A 17662-nucleotide genomic window follows, 5' to 3' on the forward strand; every position below is an offset into this window, starting at 1 on the left:
AAATTTTTATTACTCTAATAGTTTATCCAAAAAGTTAATAAATACTAGTATTACTAATTTCATGTGATTATTTAAAAAAACTTAAATTGCTTAATTTGGTAAAAAATTTATAAAATGATGAGTGAAATAATTTAAAAAATAGTGGAAGATAAAAGGTTCTGTGAGAGAAGTAATATTAGAAGATAAAAGGAATAAAATTGTTACTGTATTATTTATATATATCAATAAATCAAAGAGAATCTAGACAAAAAGAAAAAAGAGAATTGTACAATTTTTTTTTATTTTTTTATTTTTTGGTATAGTACAATTTGACAATTTGTACTACAAAGGAAACTTAGTACAGTAGTACCAGTACAATATGCAAATGCAATGTTACCCACCTCAGAATAGTAGGTAACTTATCCAAAACAATCATGTCAACATGAAATTGTCTAATTTACACTAGTAAAATTTGTCTTGCACCATATATGTATTAGTTGTTAGCATTGAAAATGTCGATATATACCGGTTCAAGTTCAAATATGATATTTCTACATTTAAAGTGTGTAATTCTAGCTACTAAACTTTTGACGAAAGAAAAATTATGAAGAAACTACATATAAACCAAAAAAAAAAAAAACTTGATAGTATAGTTTTCTACTAAACTTAAATTTAAATATTATACAGTTGATGACTTGGTGTATTGTTATCAACAAGTCTATTATTTTTAATGAATTTCACTATAAATTATTTGTTCTAAATATTGTTATTTTCCCCTAAAACACAATTAGAAAGAAAGGCGTGCTACAAATACAATATCCAAACTGCCAAGGTCCCACAGTGACGTTGAGCTTTGACTTGCATCAGAAAGCAACAAGGCCAAATAATGCATGAACTTATTGAAGGAAAACTTTGATGATGTATATTATTCATCTAAGTTAGTAATTATTAGAGATAAGTTTGTTATCTTCTATTTTTATATCAACTTATGTATAAATAGGATTCATTGTATTATTTTTATTCAATTTATTATCACAAGATAATTTTCATTTTCTGTAATCCGGGTAATTCGCGATTTGGTAGACTTATTTGAAATCTATCTAGTGGTGAGTGGTTTGGAGGATTTCTTGGCTCTTAGGGTATAACAACCGATACTAAAGCAGAACTTTCTTCTTCCATAGCCTACGGTTTAAAGTATTTGCGGGACAAGGGCTATGGACATGTGATCCGTGAGTCGGATCTCAAATAACATTGAATCTTATATCCAAAGATACCTCTAATATGTGAAGCATATTAGGAGGTCTCGCGATCTGGATTAACATTTGGATTTCATTCTATACTTTACTAGAAGATAATTTTTGTGCAGATTAACGTAGAACAGGTACATCTCATGACATGGTGGCATTGAGCATGAGGAAAGAAATAACACCATCAATTTCACCGTGATACCAAACATAGTCTAAATCTAAGTTGGAGCTGATCACTTTCTATACCCAACATCTTCATTGATTCAACTAGAAACACAGATACATAAGGAACTACTTCTGGTCCTATACTACATTACACATGCTCAAAATGATTAGTGTCAATTCAAAATTTTGTAATGGAAACCTGATGAAATAATACAAGTCATCTTATATAAATAAATAAAAAAGGACAAACATACACTAGTCTATAAATATTTGAAAGGGTTAGCTGCTTCATTCCTCTTACATTCCACATGTTTTTTCCACTTCAACCCTGCCTTGTGTTTCTCTTGATCAAAAAAGGGGTCACAAACGGGCAAGAATGAATGCTAATGATTATGAGAAGACTTCTGATAGAGAGTCATCTTCTGTCTCAGACTTCGGAACTGTGTTGTTTTCCATATAATCCTTCTCAATGGTATCCCTGAGGATACACAACCTCTGAATAACAATAGGATCAGTCATTTGCCTAGCTTCTCTCAAATCTGATTCTTCCTTGTTCAGATTATATGCATCAAGCATGATCTGAATCCATTTGTGCAGCTCCTTTGGTGTGCTGTTTAAATTAATCACATACAAATTAGAGGAGCATCACTATCAGCACAGTCATAAAAGAAAGATATACTTAAGAATGAACGAGTAGGAAATTCTTTTACGTGTATAAAGCATTAGGATCTTTGGCATCACGTTCATCACCAGGGGAGAAAGCCGTTGCCAATGCAGAGAACCGCTCCTCAGGATCTATGATGTTTAACAAATGCTTGAGTAGCTTTATTTCTTTTGGAGCAATAGTCCTTAGGCTGCTCTTTGTGGTCTTGTACAATTGGTACATTATCTCTTTCACCTGCACATTATTGAGAAATATTGTTGAGTACACTGTCCATATTATGCAGTTTGAGTATAGAGTTCCACCCAAAGGGTTTGTTGTGTTGTGAAGATACTACAAATCATCATTGTATCTCTAGGAATGGATACATTTTTTTTCATTCTCAAAGTTTGTTTTCCCGCACTTCTGACTTTAATGAGGCTTATCGTATTATAGAGTTTCAAATCAACTATTGTGCATACAGAGAGGCCCTGGTTCAACTTCGGCACCTTGATGATCAATTCACATTTCTTCCCCACCAGATAGGAATAATTTCCCCCAAAATTCTCTTAATGTGACTTTATTTTACATTTCTATCCCTGCTTGCCTTATGGGTTGTAAGCTCAAAAGCTCACTATTTTTTGGTTCTTGAGGCATATTCATATTCACAGTGTATTTGTTTACAACTTACTGGAGGCGGTTCAAACAGGCACCAGTCAATTACACGGTATCCCTGTACCAATTGGTATTATGGAGTTTGAGTTTTTGGGCGGCAGTATTGGATCTGTAGGGGGTGAGAAAATTACTCAGTTGATCGAATATGCTACACAAAAACTTTTACCCCTTATTATAGTATGTGTGTATTAGCAGCCGTTTCCAGCTGTTGTCCCCCTCCCAAGGGTTACGCGTTCCTCACCCATCCGCCCACTGGAAACACCACTTCCCGTCCGACTTGCATGTGTAAAGCATGCCTCCAGCATTCAACGCAGAAATGCATCTCCTTGGTACAGGTAATATCAATAATTTTATTTTTAAAGTTTTCCTAGACTGCCTGATTTCATACATGCACTGTCTTATGAGTTATGACCCCCACTGTTTCTAATGTGAAATCAATCATTCATATGTCACTCTGCCTAGAAGCCTTCCAAGGGCCATTCCTTGTCTGTGCTTTACTTTTTATATTGGCGATCGGGCCCTTTACATCCTTGGGTGTCACAGACATGTTGAATCATAGCATAGATTTGGGATCAATTTAGAGTTGTGAGCATAATGCCTCAGCTGAGCGAGTTTTCATACAGCTGTATTGCCACCTGGGATTGTGGACTCGTACTACTTCATGAGTCAACACACAATTTTTAACAACCTCACTTTCTGCTATTAACGGTTGTCACTAGCTGTCTTTTTAACAAGTATTTTATTAGTCACTCAATCTATTGTTACTGTCAGGAAGTTAGCTATCAGTGAAATCACAAACAGCAAATTTCATATTCACTCTACTGGTTTACCTTTAATAAGAGGGTACAGATGATATTAGAGGAAATAAGCATGCGTTGATGATTGGATAGAAGAACGTAAAGAAAACCATGGTGCATCATATTTCAAATTCATACCTCATTCTTCATTGTTGTAGATTCTTTTGCTTTAGCCCAAGCACCGCTTATCAACAATATCAACGTAGAATCAAGTTCCTTTGCCTTTGCAAAGCTTTTGATTTTCTTACAAGCTATGTCAATGGAAGGAGAATTGAGGATATTATCAAATTTGGCCTGCGCAGCATCTAACGTCTCCATATTCTTCAGAGTATTGTCATATGCACTGACAGCAGATAAGCATTTTGCCCCCAGTCTGGCAATCCCTGTTCAACAAATAGGACAAAGATCAATCAAGAGAAAAATAATCATTCTTTCTGCAACTACTAGATTTAGAACAAATAATCATCAAGAGAAAAACAACCTACCATCGCGATCCTCCAAGCTGTCATTAGTATCTGCAATAAGAGAGAGGTAGCGGAAAAATTCTCCTGTGAAGTCTTTACGCCTTCGTGCAACTATGGCATTAATGTCGGTTGGAAAATCTTGTATCTCCTTGAGAAGTTCATAGTGCCCTTCCATTTCATCATCAATCTGCAATGCTTTACTCCTGATCAAACAGAACCGAGGGAGAAGCTCTAAAACCAAGCAAGTGCCTAGATATGATAGTATATTTTGATGCATTGTCTCCTATTTTCTTACATAAGTAATTAAAGTTCAATATTATCTTATTACAAGTTTAGCAAGAACAAAATATAGTTAATTTTTTGTTTTCATCATATTTTGAAGGCAAAAAAAAAAGGTTTATTTGGTAACAGAAGATTCTTTCATAAAATAAACAACATTACAGCGAGGCAAAAATTGTGAAGAACTTAAAAAACATAGCAGTAGAAGTAAATAAATGTTACCTTCTTCAACCTTCTTCCTAATGAAGTGAATTTTTCCTTCATTGTTGTATCGTTCTCCATATCAGCCCTTCTTTGGCACCTAATGAAGAAGCTATCCCTATATTTCTTCCACTCCTCCCTAAATACCAAGTACTTCCTCCATTCCTTTGATTTGGTTTTCTCATTCAAAAATAAATCTATCATTTTGTCACAAACTTGAGTCATAGTGTAACCCTTTACAACTTCAGTCTCTGCTTGCTCCTCCACTTGAGCCATTGAAGTACTACTAGCTTGTGTGCCTAAACGAAATTTCATATTTTAGTAAGACGCGAGAAAATACACCTAGAGACTATAAATTAGTAACCAAAAAGGAACAAGGTAAGGCATAAAGATATAAACAATGAGCTATGAAGATGTTCACTTCACTTGTTTCTTTCCTAACACAACTGGAAAATAACTTAGTACTTCCTCCATTTCAAAACGAGTATCAATATAGCAAAAACAATTCGTTTCAAAATGAATGTCATTTACACATTTCAATGTAGAATGTATTATTTTTCTTCCAATTGTGCTCTCTATATAATTGATTGTACACTATTTTCAAAGCATTATATTCCAAAAAAAAAAACATTATATTCCACTTTACATTTATAACGGTGGAAAAGTACTAATAGTTAATAAAGTTAAGGAGAATGTTAACTTGTGCCGTTAAGGCACATGTTAAGGAAGCAAAAATAGAAATTATTAAATACTAATTTGTGCATTTTGACTTTTGAAGCATTAAATTTTTTGTATCATTAAATGTTGAATTTCTATTTTGGTATATGTTAACAAGACCCTAAAGTTAATTTAGTAAAAATATCATTTTTTTACAACATCATTAAATTTATTAATGTGCGTAAAAGCTTAAACACACCCATTTTGAAACTTTGGGAGTAACATTCAAATCTCTTACACCGTCGGCAATTTAGGACCTGTTTGGATTAACTTATTTGAACTTAGACATAAGTACTTGTAAAAAGCTTAAACGACACCCATTTTGAAACGGTGGGAGTAACATTCAAATCTCTTACACAGTCGGCAATTTAGGACCTGTTTGGATTAACTTATTTGAACTTATACATGAGTACTTGTAAGACTGGTTGGTATAGCTTACAAAATCAGCTTCTATAAGTTATGACATGTCTATAAGTTTTTATAACAAATTTCCATCAGTTCTCCAAGATAACTTAAGAAAACAGCTTATAACTTATATGAAAACAATTAGACTCTTCTGTTATAGAAATAACTTATAATTAAGCTAGTTAACAAAATAAATAACTAAATGAAACTAAGCTAAATAGAACAAGAAAAATTGAACACCGACGTTTAATACGTTTAATCTTTTTAACAAACACATGTTGAGCAAACAAAAAAATACAAGAAAATGATACTTACTAGGAAGAGAAGCGCATAGGAGAATATGGGGTTTGAAATTCTGAGCTATAAGTTTAGTTTTGTGGTTTTGGAAGAACGGAGTGAGAAAATTTGTGGTGCAAAGATTATTATCATTGAAAGGGAAAAAAGTGGTTGTGGTGGTGGTGATGTTGAATGTTGAGGTGCATATTTTGTGGCTATTCATGTTTTGAGTTGAGGTTGTTCTGTTCCTTCAGTTCAGTCACAACAACAAGTGACTCTCACTTCACTCTTCAAAGACAATCGATAGAATGTTTCTTTATATTTCATCTTATCCGTTTCATCAACAAGAACATACAAAAAAAACTTTAATTTTTTTTTTTTTTTTGTATTTTTAGTTAGTTAGACTCTATGTTGCCCGGGTGCGGGTACGGTACCGGTATCCGGTACTGGTACCGGTACGTAGAGCTGTAAAAAGGGCCTTAAGGGGCCGGCCCTTTAAGGGGCGGACCCACTTATTCCTGATTATTAATTTTATTTAAATTTTAAACACAGTTTTTTTAGGGTGCCGATCGTGGACAGTGCTGATTGAAAAAAAAGAGAATAAGTTCACGACACTAGAAAAATTGTTTAAAATTTAAATAAAATTAATAATCAGGAATAAGTGGGTCCGCCCCTTAAAGGGCCGACCCCTTAAGGCCCTTTTTACAGCTCTACGTTATTTTTAGAAAAACTAAGGTACGGGTACGTCCCTATAATTTTTATTTAAAATATAATTATATATATCAAATAATATAGTTATGTTGTTAAAACAAATAATTAAAAATAAAAAAGATCACACCACACTATAAATGTAATTTAAATTGTTCGAAACATCAAAATATGAAATTAAAAACCAATTAGCTCAAAAAAAGTCAATAATTTCCCTCTTCATCATCACTAAAAAGAGTGACCTCTAGTTAGGTTCACCGCGAGAAAGACTAGCGATTTCAAGAATATCAACTATATATTAAATAAATCTCATTTATCTCTACGAATATCCCACATTTTTGTTGCACTTTCATTATAAGTATTAATATTTCTCTTTCTTGAGAGAAGACGAAGTTAGGTTCACAATGAATGAGTGAATAATTTCGGCGGCTACTTTGTTATTGTTTTTTAGCAATAGTTGCTACTTTATATTATAAACAAATAAAAAACATAAATCTTCCTATAAAAAAAAACTAATAATAAAAGAAAAAGTAGAAAAAAAACCATATTTTTTTGGATTGGTGTACCATGCGCGTACCACAGGTGTACCACACGTGTACCCATTGCAAAAAAAAAAAAAAATAGGAACGGCGTTGGTGCGTACCGGGGCAGTACCATACGCGTACCGGTACCCGGTACGTACCCGGTACCGGTACTCGATCTAAAATGGAGTACCCATGCAACATAGGTTAGACTTATTTTAGATTTTAATTCGGTCTCTTATATTATTAGGCTAAATTGCAGTTTTGGCCCCCCACGTTTCATAATTGTGCGATTTTGGCCCCCCACATTTCACGTGTGCGATTTTGGCCCCCCACATTTTATAATTGTGCGATTTTGGCCCCCCACGTTTCACATGTGCGATTTTGGCCCCCACGTTTGGCCCCTTTTGCATTTCTTGGTCCCCGTCGACTATTTTGACCAAAAATTGCTAACATGGAATATTTTTGACACGTGTCTTAATTGTATTGGTCAACCAAAATTTATTATTATTATTTTTTTTTTTTAAAAAAAAATTAAGAAAGGTCACGTGACTTTTTTTTGGGGGGGTTAATTATTATTTTATGCTGACAACGAAGAAGATATTGTTTTACTGATGAAGAAGATGAGATTTTGGTTCCATTTTTTGCACCTATTTTGTTAAAAAAAATAATAATTAACCCCCCCAAAAAAAAGTCACGTGACCTTTTTTAATTTTTAATTTTTTTTAAAAAATAAATAAATAAATTTTAGTTGGCCAATACAATTAAGACACGTGTCAAAAATATTTCATGTCAGCAATTTTTGGTCAAAATAGTCAACGGGACCAAGAAATGCAAAAGGGGGCAAACGTGGGGGCCAAAATCGCACATGTGAAATGTGGGGGGTCAAAATCGCGCAATTATGAAACGTGGGGGGCCAAAATCGCACATGTGAAACGTGGGGGGCCAAAATCGCACAATTATGAAACGTGGGGGGCCAAAATCGCACATGTGAAACGTGAGGGGCCAAAATCACACAATTATGAAACGTGGGGGGCCAAAACTGCAATTTAGCCATATTATTAATATTACAATAAGTTAGTTCTTTAAATTAAATTTCTGTTTAGATCTTCTATGCAACTAATAAAGTTACATATATGAACTAATTATTAGTTGATTCAGTGGTGATTGACACTGGATTTGATAGAGAGACTCACGGTTCGATATCCGTAACTGTAATCATGAGGTTGCTCGAACCACTTACGATCGTGAGAGGACTGAAACTACTTGATGGTAGAATGCTGGTGATGAAAAAAATTGCATACATGAACAAAGGGTGCCATGTGAAAATTTTACACGAAATTGACTAAGAACTTAAGTTGAGATAATGTAAAACAACAACTTAAAACATTTTAAATATTGAGGACTAATTCGAAAACTAAAATAAACACAGACAAACTGAATATACAATTGAAAAATATTAAATAGTGTCCTAAGCATAAAAAACTTATAGAAAAATACTTTTAATTAATTAACAATAAGAAAATTCAGGATAATGCAATTTGGTTGGCATTTCAATTTTGTTGGACGCACGTTTTTTGTATAAATAACAGGATATGCTTACAAGCAATTTAGTTAGTTTCAGTTTAGTGTATTTTTAAAAATACTGTAGAAATAAAAGATTGATCTTTAACATCAAAGTTTAAATTTAGTGGTGGTTAAAAACAAGGAAAGAAATTTTGTCAAAAAAAAAAAAAACAAGGAAAGAATTAGTCAAAAAAAAAAAAGGAAATAAGTTTTTGTTTTGAATTAAACATTTGGCTGCTAAACTAAAAAGAGTATGGGGTTTAACATGTGTTGATGTTTTCTTTGTTATGTTATGTTTTTGTATAAACTCTTATTTTTGGCGCACCTTATGCTTAATTTGATCATCTGGCTTCTTCAAATAAATAAATAAATTACTTTTCATATTTAATTATTTTCTACGATTTTAATCTTTTTATTTTAGAATCAAATGAAATATTACCATAAATTGTATTTTTAAAAAAATTGCATTTTTAGTTAGTTAGCCTTAATAATTGCATTCTTTAAACTATCTTCCATTGAAATTTGTCTAATGAAAATACAAGGTTATTGTGCTCTTAAATTTCAAAATATTAATCGAAATATATTTTAGGACTGAGATAGTACTTAAATAGGAAAAAGTTAGTTAAGACTAGTTTATATGATCATTAAAATTTAATTTTTTTTTTGGAATAGAAGAGCGTCGAAGCCCAAAAGAAAAGGATTACATGTTTGTCAAAAAATAAAAAGAAAGGATTACATATAAACTAGACGCGGAGTTGTGACTCTGGATACATCCTCATCAAACCAGCCCTTAATAAATTTTGGGCAAACATGATAAAACTGTAAATCATCTTTCAAAGTGAAAGCCAATTCTGCTAGTTCATCTGCACATCCATTGGTTTCCCTGTAGTTGTGGCCTTCAAAAACACCCCATAATTTCGCAACAAAGACACTGCACTGTCCTATATATTTGGAGAAGTCTCCTAGCCATTCTTTGTTCTCACCTCTAATCAATCCCCCACAAACCAGCTCTGCCATCTCATCTTCGTGCTCCATCCGTATTAATTTTGACCCAACTTGAGTCGGGAGGAGTCCAGGCAATATTCACAAGAGATTTGCGTCCCCTATTCATGATTCTTCCCTCCTGCATAGCCATATTATAATCATGCGCAATTTTCTGGATCAATCGCCACAGTTCTGGCGGCCTTGAGACGTTATTATTATCATGGCTCTCCTTGTTTCGCCACATCCAAAGCGTATGACATGTTACTGCCCACAAAGAGCTCCACTTGATTTGTTCTTCATCCTCCAGGCTATAATTTATATTCATATTGATCCAACCAGGGAGATTAACCACAAAAATCAATTCTCAGTTCTCTAGGAACTAAGTGTAACCACACTGCTCTTGCATGTGGACAGTCACACATTGCATGGAGGCTAGTTTCTATGACAATAAGGATCTCTCAAATGCATATAATTCATATGTTGGTTTGTTAAGATTCTGCCATGACATAAAGTCCATATAAAACAATGCACCCTTTCATGAATTTGAAGTTTCCAAATCATGTTCCAACCTTCTGTTAAGATACCGTCTGCTATATCATCTTTCTTCAATAATTTATAAGCACTCGAGACTGTAAATTCACCACGATTATTACCCGGCCAGAGTCTCCGATCACTTCCCATGTCAGCTGCAGGAGGAAGAACCGCTTTGATATTTTCTCTAATCGGAGCAGGTAACCAAGCAATTTTTTCTTCGCTCCAAAGCCCTTCGTCATCGATCAAGTCCCTAACTCGATCATGCCTCCTCTCCTCCGGGATATCGTCAACTACTTCATCGATGCGAACACCATCATGCAGCCACCTGGTATTCCATGCGCCAGCGCTTAAGCCATTACCTATGGACCAGTATTGGTGCTTAGTAAATTCAGGCCAAAGTTTCACTTAATGATTTCCAAAGGGAAGTATCATTTACTTTTGCATTCACCTCATCAATGGATTCAGTTCCCCATTCATATTTACCACGCAAAACTCGACACCATAACGCATCTGTCCCGCTACGCAGGTCCCATCCAAATTTCATCAAACAAGCCACGTTCATGGTGTGCATATCCCTCAACCCCAAACCACCAAACTCTTTTGGCATTGTCACAATTTCCCACCGAACTGCATGGAATTTGTGCTTATCAATCTCATCTCCCCAAATGAATCCTCTCTGAATCTTTTGGATATCATTTAGACAGGATTTGGGAATTGAAGCATTCATCATAGGGTACACTGGAATAGACTCAAAGACTGCTTTAGCTAAAGTAATTCTACCTGCAAAGGATAGGTGCTTAGCTTTCCAGGAAGTGAGTTTGGAGCTGACTTGGTCAATCAAATATTGATAATCTCTTAGTTTCGGTGCTTTCCCTGTAATAGGAACTCCTAAATATTTACCAAGATGCGTAGTCTCTCGAAAACCCGATATATGCAACAGATTTTGTCTAGTTACTCAGTCTACATTTTTGGAAAACAAAACAGAAGTTTTTTCAATACTAACCAATTGACCAGTTGTTACTCATGTTTGAGAGCGGAAAATAGTATAGATGTTAATGAGTAGTTAATCAGTTACTTGCTTCACAAGTAACAGCTGTAGGCTAACTAACTCTTAGGATTAGTTAGTACGATTACTTGTAACTTCTCAATTCTCATAGTTAGTTAGATTGCGAGCATGACACTATAAAGCTTGTAATCTACATTGTAAAATTTAGTTTTTGTGAATGACAATTCTTCTATGAAGCACGAACTCCGACACGGACACCGCTAAATATTTATAAAACATATAAATCGAAAATCAAAATATATACATGTAAATATTGAGTAAGTTATTTCTTAAAAAAAGTTTTAAAACAAGATATCATAGTATTTTACATTTATTTATCCATCTACTATCGAAAAAACCAAAAAATATTGTAATCAAAATGTAATGTATTCAATTCCTCATTCATCGATAATTTTGTTTCGACACATCTTTAACTCTTGTAGACATGTCTGATATGTGCCTAAAGAAAGTATAAGCAAAGAAAAAATAATTTTTTTGGGGACACTTGTCTGACACGTGTCGTACGGGTGTCTTACAGGTGTCGGACACCGATCAAAGGAGTGTCAAAGTAAAGAAAAAATTGAGTTTTTTCCGTCACCAATATGAGCTATCTGACACGTGTTGTACGAGTGTCGGATACCAACACGTGACAGACACGCCTAATCATAGAGGTGTCTGTGATTCATAGGAATTCTTTATTCTTTCTCGGAGTTTTATCTGTTTACAAGCTTAAACCGCGCTCATCACAATGCTTCTGTGATTTTGTTTGTTTTGACGATGGAGTTGAACTTCAACATTTCACAATCAAGGTTTTAAATTGCGGTCCGCATCCGTAATTGCGGCTGCAATATTGCTGATTAATGACAGTCTGTCATTCTATGTTTTGAGTAGCAATTTTATAGTATTTTAATAAGTTTTTAGGTATAATTACATGGTTTAGAGATATTCTAGCAAGAGTTGATACATCACAAAGAATTTGAAGAGAAATTACAAAACGGGCAAAATTCTGGAAAAATCACACCACAACTCATCAACATCATGGCACGATTATTAGCTACCAGGAATTGAAGATTTTATGAAGAATTATGGGGCGATTGATCACACAATCGGCCGTTGCCAAATAGAAGAGTTGCAAATAATATTTGATTTTATATTTTATATTATTTAGCATGTCTTAAATATAAGGCATGTAGTACAATGTTAGCCCAAGAAAAGAACAAAAACGGTTTGCTGGCCCAAAAAGAAAGTAAAATTGTGATTGGCTTATGTGGCTAAAAGAAAACATTAGGTTTCATGGATAATATATATAAGGCATCACGCACAGCAGCAGGAGGGGAACGCAGACATTGGAGAGAAAATTGGAAACGAGGAAAACGGCAGGTGGAGATCAAGCAAACAACATCACGGAGAAACAAGTTCCTGAGAGAGAGAAATACGTGCCGGCAGCAAAAGAGAAGAAGATTATTCTAGGGTTTCGCCGTCGCGGTCTTCATCGGTTATTCATGTATAATTTTCTTAACTCTTTTGTTATGTCAATTACTATTATGAGTAACTAATCTCATTAGATTAGGAATTATAGATGATTCTCTTTGAAACTATCTGAGCCATGTAACTACGTGTTCTAGTTTATTCAATGAAAACTTATAATTATTCAGTTAATCTTGTGTTTATTGCTTTTCGTTAATTGATCACTTTCGAATTGATTTTAAGTTATAAATCACTATTGACCCTAGGGTTTATACTGGAACTAGATTAATTGTTTGTCAATAGTAATTGCTATAGGAATATAGAATTAATTGGCATGATTGTTAATATAACGTTCGTTAAAGCTTTTGATAATATTAGTTTCGCCTAAGGAATTAGGGTACTTTATTAGATAAACGGGATTGATGAGCCAAGGAATTGGACTCGGTCTATTTTGTTATATTGTCGTAATTATAAGAATTTCATTGTCGAGGACTAGAACCTAGAGTACCAGTTAGGGACAAAGAGAGAATTCAAATTAATTCCTAATCGTCTTTCTCTATTAAAAGTTCACGTTTCAATTTTCTTGCGATTTTAATTATTGTCATTGTTACTACAAATCAATCTGAAAACCCCCCCTTTGCAATTTATTTATTAATCCTAATTTAATTTAATTGTCTAGTTGAAAATAAGAACAATCCTTGTGGATACGAATCTTATAAATTTTATTACTTAGCGACGAATTTAGTTCACTTGCTAAATTATTCATCAAGTTTTTGGCGCCGTTCCCGGGGATTGTTGATTAATTTTGACTAAACAATTTATTGTATATAGGATTTTTATTTATTATTTTCTGTTATTTTTATTTTATTTTGTATATAAAAAAAAAACTTTTACCCTTCATGTTTATTTCATCGTGCTTTGCTACTGAAAAGTTTCCTTGAGTTTTGTAGTAATGACAGGAATATGGTATGAGAATGTATTGATTGATAGTGAAGAAATAGGCATTCTTCGTTATCAATTATTGAGATCAAGACTTGAGGAAAAATACAGGGAGATAGATATAAAGAAGCTAAAGGAGAGGTGTATTTATTGTGATCAAAATCATGATTGCGAATATAATAAGAAACCTTGTAGTAAAGACGAAGAGCCACAAGTGGTCATGATTAATTACAATTCACGACTCGAAAGTATTTTGGATGAATTCTGGAGGTCCAATCAAGTTCCCTGTGATAGATTTGAAGTGCAATGTGGTAACCTCATGGAGGAAGCAAATGAGTGTGAGAAGAAGTTGGTTGAGATGGATATGGAACATCATGCTATTGTGGTAGAAGATGAAAATTTTAAAAACAAAAACAATGGCATGAAAGAGAGTTCAAGAGTGAAGAATGTTGATCTTTATGCGACATGTGAGTCTCAACCAATGAAGATTAAAAAGAAATGTCACTTGAAAAAGGAACATCATTCTTCTCTAAAGTGGAAGAGCAAATATTACCAAGGTTTGGCTGTTAGAGGATGGGAGCACTTGACTCTTTATGTCAAGTTCATGGAATTCCTACCAAACAAGAGGAAGAAGAAGGATGATGTGTTCTTTTTGTCATATATGCCACCCTAACGATTGGTGACAAGTCAAGCTAATGACTGTAAAGAAGCGCTTAATGGGAGGCAACCCATCAGATATGTTTTTATTTTTTTAGTCTTTAATTTTTCAAAAAAAAAAAAGAGTCAGTCATGGTTGTTGTTTGCTGACAATCCCCTATGTTTCATCCTATGTTACTTTGTTTATTATCAAGTTGAATGTTTTTATGTCTTTTCAGAATTTTCAGTGTGTTAACACCTGAATTTGCATGATGAGAATCTCTTAGACTTGCACATAAAAGAATATCTGACGTGTAACTGCTCATGAAAGCGCGATGGTTCAAGAGACAAAGAGATGAATAGGAAAGATGGAGTTTTACACGGTGTACTAGTTCAATCTTCAGATACCTCAGCTGGTGAGCATATTGAGCCAAAGAAATTCCACGGTATACTTTTTCTTTCACATCATATTAGAGTATCCATGATTTGTATATTTTCTAGAACTTGCGACTATTCTTTACTGTTGATTGGTTTTACATTTGCACACATAGAGGCACATTTGTTTGGTACTCTGAGCCTTTTCAAGCTACCATGTTTATTATTTATCCGTTGCTAAACCATTTTGAGCCTAAAAAAAAAAATATCCCCCTTTCTTTCGGTGACATACCAAATTATAAGCCTTTAAGACCTGAAAATTTTTATCTGTTTGTCCTCTTTGGAGTTAGGTAGAAGCTTTAAATTTCCTTGTCATGGCGTCATTATAAGTTTGGGGTTGCTTATGGAATTAACAACATCTTAAGTTTGGGATACTAGAGAACTTGAAAAAAAAAAAAAAAAAGAGAATAACAAAGACTTACAAAAATAATGGAGTTTCTTCCAAAAAAAAAAAGAAAATATAAAGAGCCATTAAGCATGAAAAATAGTGGCATCTTAAAAAAAAAAAAATTGAAAGATAAGTTCTCTAAGTATCTTATTAGCAATGAAGTGAGCCCCGGTAATAGTAATTTTTCATTAAGGAATAGTAGTGGATACCTAACTCCAATTTAACCTACTTTTCCCAAAATTATCCCACCATTTAGCCAAGCCAAGTTATAACCCTCAAGACCTCAAAAATGTGTGTGATGTATTTACTTTGATTGACGTTTAGAATTTTTTCAAGCTTATGGTAAAATAGCATTTGCATGTTGATGGAGTGAATACCCTGTCAAATTGAGTGAATTGGTGAGTGAGAGATAAGGTTGAACCTTGAACATCGTGTGGAACAGTCATTGGACTTAATCTTATCGAAGTCTTAGAAGTCAGAGTGTTGATTGAGCAGAATCACTGAAGTTAAGACCGGTGGTTCTATTGCCGGATGAAGAGAAAAAGGTTTATGAGATTTTTATCATTCAAATTAATTTGTTAATTCCCTGACAGTTTTGTTTTGACAGGCATATCACTTGAGGACAAGTAACAGTTCAAGTTTGGGGTTGTAATGACAGTCTGTCATTCTATGTTTTGAGTAGCAATTTTATAGTATTTTAATAAGTTTTTAGGTATAATTACATGGTTTAGAGATATTCTAGCAAGAGTTGATACATCACAAAGAATCTGAAGAGAAATTACAAAACGGGCAAAATTCTGGAAAAATCACACCACAACTCATCAACATCATGGCACGATTATTAGCTACCAGGAATTGAAGATTTTATGAAGAATTATGGGGCGATTGATCACACAATCGGCCGTTGCCAAATAGAAGAGTTGCAAATAATATTTGATTTTATATTTTATATTATTTAGCATGTCTTAAATATAAGGCATGTAGTACAATGTTAGCCCAAGAAAAGAACAAAAACGGTTTGCTGGCCCAAAAAGAAAGTAAAATTGTGATTGGCTTATGTGGCTAAAAGAAAACATTAGGTTTCATGGATAATATATATAAGGCATCACGCACAGCAGCAGGAGGGGAACGCAGACATTGGAGAGAAAATTGGAAACGAGGAAAACGGCAGGTGGAGATCAAGCAAACAACATCACGGAGAAACAAGTTCCTGAGAGAGAGAAATACGTGCCGGCAGCAAAAGAGAAGAAGATTATTCTAGGGTTTCGCCGTCGCGGTCTTCATCGGTTATTCATGTATAATTTTCTTAACTCTTTTGTTATGTCAATTACTATTATGAGTAACTAATCTCATTAGATTAGGAATTATAGATGATTCTCTTTGAAACTATCTGAGCCATGTAACTACGTGTTCTAGTTTATTCAATGAAAACTTATAATTATTCAGTTAATCTTGTGTTTATTGCTTTTCGTTAATTGATCACTTTCGAATTGATTTTAAGTTATAAATCACTATTGACCCTAGGGTTTATACTGGAACTAGATTAATTGTTTGTCAATAGTAATTGCTATAGGAATATAGAATTAATTGGCATGATTGTTAATATAACGTTCGTTAAAGCTTTTGATAATATTAGTTTCGCCTAAGGAATTAGGGTACTTTATTAGATAAACGGGATTGATGAGCCAAGGAATTGGACTCGGTCTATTTTGTTATATTGTCGTAATTATAAGAATTTCATTGTTGAGGACTAGAACCTAGAGTACCAGTTAGGGACAAAGAGAGGATTCAAATTAATTCCTAATCGTCTTTCTCTATTAAAAGTTCACGTTTCAATTTTCTTGCGATTTTAATTATTGTCATTGTTACTACAAATCAATCTGAAAACCCCCCCTTTGCAATTTATTTATTAATCCTAATTTAATTTAATTGTCTAGTTGAAAATAAGAACAATCCCTGTGGATACGAATCTTATAAATTTTATTACTTAGCGACGAATTTAGTTCACTTGCTAAATTATTCATCACTGATGTTGTAGCCTTCGCATTCGCATCGCACCGCAATTGCGGTGTGATCTTAATTCACGTATACGGCTGCATCGTAACCGCATCAGAAGCCGCATCAGACGTTTTTGGCAATGTTTGTTCAAATTTTCTCACCAAGAAATAAAATTTTTGAACTTTCAAATCCTAATTTGTGTCAAATCTAATGAAAATCTTACGTCAGCATGCACTCTTTCAGTTGCTTATCTTTCTAACTAGCTGCCTCCACCTAGTTTTAAAGTTTTTTCAAAAAAAAAATCAATGTAATAAAGGGTATAAATGAAAAACAAAACTAAAGTTTTAGGATAAAACTAAAATCCTAAAAGTACCAAAGTTCTGGGACGGAGGGAGTATATTTTTATACTAATATGTATATGTAAATATTAGCATATGAGATTTTGTTTCATTTGTAATATTTTTAAAATATATAATTTTTACAATTTTAAATAATAGATAACTTAATATATTAATGATCAAAGTTGTACATCGGCAAACATGAATGTGATCAAATATGACATTTATTTTGGGACAGAGGAAGTATATAAATATAGG

The 17662-nt window shown here is 33.6% G+C and overlaps 1 protein-coding gene across 1 annotated transcript; it reads right to left on the bottom strand.

Moving 5' to 3' along the window:
- Window positions 1–1393: 1393 nt before the first annotated feature.
- On the bottom strand, window positions 1394–6175 carry LOC123903750 (uncharacterized protein At4g37920). The gene is made up of 6 exons (XM_045953346.1): window positions 5885–6175; window positions 4469–4746; window positions 3989–4154; window positions 3642–3886; window positions 2102–2289; window positions 1394–2001 (listed from the first exon to the last, which is right to left on the bottom strand). The coding sequence occupies exons 1-6, from the start codon at window positions 6066–6068 to the stop codon at window positions 1782–1784; spliced, it is 1281 nt and encodes a 426-aa protein (XP_045809302.1). The 5' UTR covers window positions 6069–6175; the 3' UTR covers window positions 1394–1781.
- Between the last annotated feature and the right edge of the window lie 11487 nt (window positions 6176–17662).

This window comes from Trifolium pratense, linkage group LG2 (assembly GCF_020283565.1).
Source record: "Trifolium pratense cultivar HEN17-A07 linkage group LG2, ARS_RC_1.1, whole genome shotgun sequence".
NCBI lineage: Eukaryota > Viridiplantae > Streptophyta > Magnoliopsida > Fabales > Fabaceae > Trifolium > Trifolium pratense.

Bases quoted from the DNA above. Each gene is read 5' to 3' on its own strand.
- LOC123903750 (XM_045953346.1), bottom strand. From the start codon at position 6,068: ATGAATAGCCACAAAATATGCACCTCAACATTCAACATCACCACCACC. The intron at 2,290-3,641 runs GTATGAATTTGA...AATAATGTGCAG, and splicing joins CTACAACAATGAAGAATGAG to GTGAAAGAGATAATGTACCA. The intron at 2,002-2,101 runs GTAAAAGAATTT...TAATTTAAACAG, and splicing joins GATCCTAATGCTTTATACAC to CACACCAAAGGAGCTGCACA.